This window comes from Rhinichthys klamathensis, unplaced genomic scaffold (assembly GCF_029890125.1).
Source record: "Rhinichthys klamathensis goyatoka isolate OS25496 unplaced genomic scaffold, OSU_Roscu_1.1 h1tg000538l_1, whole genome shotgun sequence".
NCBI classification, from domain to species: domain Eukaryota; kingdom Metazoa; phylum Chordata; class Actinopteri; order Cypriniformes; family Leuciscidae; genus Rhinichthys; species Rhinichthys klamathensis.
This window is the reverse complement of record NW_026607013.1, coordinates 119,597-125,596: the sequence shown is the minus strand read 5'-3', so window position 1 is coordinate 125,596 and position 6,000 is coordinate 119,597. Positions and strand designations below refer to the sequence as shown.

At 40.9% G+C, this 6,000-nt stretch overlaps 1 protein-coding gene across 1 annotated transcript in view; it reads left to right on the top strand.

Annotated features, from left to right (window-relative positions):
* Nucleotides 1–4,477: 4,477 nt before the first annotated feature.
* The window catches only part of dhx36 (DEAH (Asp-Glu-Ala-His) box polypeptide 36), a 119,065-nt gene continuing 117,542 nt past the window's right edge, over nucleotides 4,478–6,000 (top strand). Inside the window, exons 1-4 of the mRNA XM_056238753.1 lie at nucleotides 4,478–4,783; nucleotides 5,291–5,430; nucleotides 5,552–5,783; nucleotides 5,884–5,922. Of these exons, the coding sequence (XP_056094728.1) occupies nucleotides 4,487–4,783; nucleotides 5,291–5,430; nucleotides 5,552–5,783; nucleotides 5,884–5,922 (708 nt within the window). The 5' untranslated portion in view covers nucleotides 4,478–4,486. The remainder of the gene's footprint in view (nucleotides 4,784–5,290; nucleotides 5,431–5,551; nucleotides 5,784–5,883; nucleotides 5,923–6,000) is intronic.

The following is a 6,000-nucleotide window of genomic DNA, read 5'->3' as shown; positions in this document are numbered from 1 at the left end:
GGTCTCTTCATGAGCGCTTTGTTCAAAGACCTGAGATCTAAGATCGGTCTGAGGCCGCCGTCTTTCTTGGGAACCAGAAAATAACGGCCGTAAAACCCCGACTCGGTCATAGATGGCGGGACTCTCTCTATCGCGCCCTTTTGCAACAGCGTCGCAATTTCTGAGCGGAGCGTGCCGGCGGCCAGCGGGCTGACAGAAGATTCGAGCTGCGCGCGCGCACGAGGCGGGCGGCGGCGAAACTGTAGCAGGTAGCCGTTCTTTATAATGCTTAACACCCACGGGGAAATGCCTGGAATGGCTTCCCACGCTTTGGAGCATGCGGCTAGTGGCCGAATGGCTGTATTGCCCTGATTGCTGCACATAGCGGGCTGGACACAGTGTGTGGGCGCGCTTTGAATGTGTGTGGCAACGGGATTTGCACTCAGAGAGGAGTCTATGGGCCGTGACACAGAGCGAGCAGAGAGGGGACACGTGCACGAGCTCGTGGGCGTGTTTATGTTCTCTGATATTAGAGCGGGCTGTGCCCGTTTCATGTGATGGGGCTCTGATAGAGACACGGGATATGTTATGCTTGTGTGTATGGGTGAACACATGATTGTGGGCACATTTTCTACACAACTGGCAAAATTTCTCTTTTTGAGATTTCTCTGGGTAGCCGTAAAAACGGCTTTTTGTCGCTCGCAAGCGGGCTGGGACACCGGCTTGTTTGTGGCGGTCAACACTACAGCAGTCGGCGAAATAACGGGGACTGGCAGAGGGCGAAGCTTTGACGGCGGTCCGGCCGCAGCGGGAGAATCACTACTTACCCGAACCCGACGTGCATAAATTATTTTTTTTGAAGAAAAACCCGACCCGAGACAGACCCGATAAAATTAGACCCGAGTCCGACCCGACCTGACGGCATTTCCTTTAGAACCCGACTGGACCCGAACGTAAACGGCATTTACATTGTGCACAGCCTGCAGCCCTGCGTTTCTCAAAAATGCACTTAACATAGACGTGCAAGTGAAAGCGCGCTGAAGTGCTAAAATGTCAATCACACATCACTGTAACCCATTACGTCCTATAAAATTTGGCATAATGTTATTTACCGGTCCATACGAGGATTAGAACCACCATTCGTTTTCCCTGACATTTTTCGCAATTTCTGTTATCGCCTCCATGGTTTTCTGACAGTGTCGCGTATTTTTAAAATTGATTGACAGGCCTGGCTAAACGACAATTCAAATACTTGCATTTAGTCAAACATCCATCCACATGATGGCGCACTAGTTCTTCTTGGCAAAGGGAGGGGTTGGTTTATGTGGAGCGAGCAACTTAAATGCAGAGGCAACCGTGCTTATGCTTATAGCCCATTTGCACGTAGAAGCGCGGATTCGCTCTCTCACTTAGAAAAAGTGAGAGAATGGTGTCATAGAGTTGTTTTAAATACTGCAATTTTCTTAAATGCCCAACATAGTTTAAAAGAATTCGGGTCTTCTCGGGTCCATTTGGAAAAGGCATATTTATTTTAAATTACCCGAGACCCGAGGCCACTAATACCGAACCCGACCCGTGTCCGAGACACTCGTCGGAGTTTTGGACCCGAACCCGTTCGGGTCTCGGGTCGGACCTCGGGTTTTCGGATCCAAGTGGACCCGTGAAGACCTCTAGTCCACACTCCAGTACAGTAGGTGGCGGTAATGCACCATTAATGTTGGATGCCATCCGCCGTTAAACAACAAAGAAGAAGAAGAAGAAGAAGAAGAAGAAGTCAGTTTGTTTGGAAGAGGGAAGCATGGGTTTATCCTAGCACCTCCAGCAACACTCATTGGAGTCCTGATTGAGAAACTTTGTTTCCAGTTCAATATGGACTCTTTAAACGTTACTTTATATTTTGGGGTTTGGATCCGTATGAGTTGCTAAGGCTCTAATGATATGGACATAAAGTGGATTCTACCCAATGGATTGTTCTCACCGCATTATCTTGTGGATTATCAAATATCCTAACTACAAGAATGTGACTCAGTGGGCTATTTTGTTTTTCTTGGATATTTGGAAGAGCACTTGAAGGGCTATTGGGACTTGGACATCATCCTAAACTTTGACTATTTCAACTTTTATTGTAGTGATTACTACTTACCCAAAGAATCACTCAACTACAACCTTGAACTGATTAGCTTAGATTTTATTTTATTTTCATTGTCATTCTTTTTCTATTTGATTAAGTCTTACTTTACAGAACATCTGTCTGGATACTGCTTTCATTCGTTGGACTGGTTTCATTTAAAGTTCATATAAATGCATTGTTCTGTTTATTTCTTTTGGGTTTCCTAAACCATATATAAAGGTATACAACGTTAATTCCTGTCTTTATTGTTTGTGGCTACACACTGGGAAACATTAAGATATATATTTTTTCAGCAGCATTAATTTCTTAGTTGGTGGGCCCCTCCTATTATTCAGATATATACAGTATATATAGCTGCATGCTATAAAGGGGACAGTGGTTATACACATAAACATTGATCAACCCACCACACACATCAGTTATGGTAAATGGAAGCTCAAGCCTGTCCGCTTGACGTGCAAGAACCAATGAGGTTCATTCTCGTGTGTTATACACGCAGCATGTTTGAGCTTCTGCAAGAGCCAATGAGGTTTGTTTCTGCACATCAAGCAAGTACGGTTGACCTGTTTATGTTCGCTGATCTATGTTTACATATGAAATTATTAATAAAAGCATAAATTCAATCTGTTGATGACATTTTTTTTCTTAATTTTTTGGTGAACTAACCCTTTAAAATTTTTTTATTTTTTATTTTTAATAAATATATACATATAAAGAGTATACATTTTTAATTTGAATATTGTTGTGGACAATGTGGGTCAAAAAGCTCTAGAACTATATGTTTCAAAAGGATAATCAATGCTATTTTTAAAGTTAACACATTTTCTTGAAACACAATTCAAGGTGTGAGTGTGTGTTTGTGGTAGAATGTGCAGAGAGAGAAAGAGGAAGAGAAAGAATGGTGGGTGTAGGTTGATTTAATAATGTAATACATATTTCATGACTGGGTCTGGAAGCTTCCGCAGGATAAGTCCTCCGCACCTTCCCCTCTCAGTTCTCCAATGCCACAGGGTTCTAATTAGCTCCCTGCCTTTTGTTAAAACAGTCGCTGTTTCAGCTCCCTGTTAATCTCTGACTGTATGCTCTGCTGCCTTTAAACAAGACATTGTTGACAATATGAGGAGAGGCCAATTAGAGTATAAGCATTAGGACAATTGCCTGAAGTCTTCATGCTCAAAGGCAGTAAACACACAGCTCCTTTTTTCTGATACTGTATTTTTTGCTGTGTGATACTGCAGGAAAGCAGGAGACAACGAATTCTCTTAGACTTGAAATGTTTCTATTACTACACCACCAATGGAGATGCTAAGTGAACATAATTAGTGTTCCTGGGTCTTGAGATGAACATTAAACCTTCATGATACTGCCTTCTCTGTGTGGGAAAACTCATTCGCATTTTTTTTCCTCTGGAAAAAGTTTTTTTTCAAGAGGTAGGCTATACGTTTTCCCTCCATTTGGTTACATCATGTTCAACCACAGCGGTTAATGATTTTATTCCAGTTGATAGTGGGATAGAACAGGATTTTTCATGGATGTTTCAGTAAGGTGAGGTGATCCTCTGATGCATTCAATCACTAGCCTACTAAGACATTTACATGGGTGAGTTTAGCCACTGACTCACTGAATTAAAATATTTTTTTTGTCATAGTCTATCCTACATACTATACATTGTCAGATCCATACTTATTTCGGTTATTATGTTATACTGTTTGACTGCTTGTTCACTTTGTTGTTCCCTGATTATTCATCTGTATATCATTTGTGTTATTTGTCAAAATTATGTAAAGTGTCCTTGGGTTTTTGAAAGGCGCTATATAAATATAACGCATTATTATTATTGAATATCTGTTGGCTGGTTTTGAGCACTTTTCTGCTTGTCAGACTAGACCCATTGAAAATAGAACCCCAATGTTAGGCTTGATTAAGCTGTTTTTTTTTTTTTCAGGTGAATAATATAATATTAATAAGAATAGAGATTATAAATAATAAAACAGGTTTACGTATATTTTTTTTATGATTTTTTTTCTGTCATATTAACTCTACCTGTGATTTGATTAGGATTTAGATGAGTAAAGTCAGTAAAAAATAAAAAAATAAAAGTCACAGCAGCGCCGCTTGAAATTTTTATTTACAGCGCATGCGCAGCCAGCACCAATCGGATACCATTGCGTCAATAATAGTCGCCTCGGTTTTACCTTTTCGTCATATGTGTACGACATTTCAGATATTTGAGAAAATATCGTTATGTTGGACTGTACGTAGTGATAAATGACAATCAAAGGTATCATAACTCTTAATCGTCTTTAAACCGGTATCAGAGTTGCAGCAGCTGCTCTGGTTCATATGATCGCTTAGTGCAGTTATTAGTCCGGCGGCATGAATCGTGGGTACGGTAATAGACGCGGTCGGAGAGAAGGGGGTCGGCGGTTCGGAGATGGAGAATCCAAGTGGGATGGAGGGGCTGGATCCAGTGGGGGTGCAGGATACCCGAGGAGCTCCGACTGGGACTCAAGGGAAGAGCAAGGACATGGAAGGGGACGAAGAGGAGGAGGAGGAGGAGGAGGAGGAGGAAGAGGCAGAGGCAAACATCCACCCCATTTAAAGGGTCGAGAAATTGGACTGTGGTATGCCAAATGGGGCGGCATTAAAAGATCTGAGGCAGAGAGGAAATCTGTGAGTAGTAGACGGTTACAATGATGTCAGATTGTTTGTTTATAAAATATGTTGAATTATAGTACTTGGTAATGTGTTGTCTGAGATTGACAGCTATATGAGTCAGTGGCATAATATTGATGTTTGTGAGACATTTTATTATGGGCGAAAAAAATTGTACACAACATTTCTGAACTGAAATAAACACCTTTTTATTATTAACCTTATGCGATCGTGGCTGATTTACATCACCACTTGGTCAAAGTCATTCTGAAAAGGTGTAATAAAGTAAGATTTTGTAAGAAATTCATAATTGAGAACAATTTATGTTTGTTTACTAAACAATTTTCAAGCATTTATGCAAAAGTCTTTAGATCTATTTCAATATAAACTAAACTAAAGTTTATGAGTGGTACCATTTTGTGCAACACTATTTAAAACAGTCTGGGAAAATGTTTATTTGACCAATCAATATCTATGATATGATTATGCATATTTTAAGACTGAGAATGGTTGTGTCATTTTTAGAGGGCAGTTGTTCAGATGGATGAATCACGAGAGCAGCACATTACTCAGTTGCTGAATTCTGTCCAAAGAGATCCGGGCAGAGACGGCCATCCCTCCACATCTCAGAGCTGGAGGGTGAAGGAGGAGCCCAGTGGCCACAGGTGCAAAACAATATTGTACAATCATCTGGGTCTACATAGTCATTGAAATCATGGACATGTCAAGGTATTTTAAAATTGTGTTTTCCATAATTATGCTTAAATAATTGTGTCTGCATTCTAGTTACTTTGACGGAGATGATCCTCCGGAACTGCAGAACATTGTGAAAGTGCCAAAAATTGAGCCTAAAGAGCAGAAACGGGAGGATGAGCTGGGAGCAAATGTGAAAGAGGAGCTTAATGACGCTGACCTGGAATACTTATTCCAGGATGTTGTGCGGACAGCCTCCCTGGATGAGGAGCTCAAGAAAGATCAGGAGAAGAAAAAAGATAACGCTAGATACATTGATATGCTGGTGAGACGGACAGAGAACTATTCACTAAACCTTCATGTGTCAAAAAAAGAAAAGCGCTTTTGCCCACAACTTTGTTTTAATGTGGCATTTCCTTTTTCAGAATTTCAGAGAGAAGCTACCTTCTTATGGGATGAGAGAGGTAAATGTCACCTTTTGTGATTCATATACAGTTATATCACTGTAAAATTAGCTGTAAAACACTAGCAGTGTTTAAAAG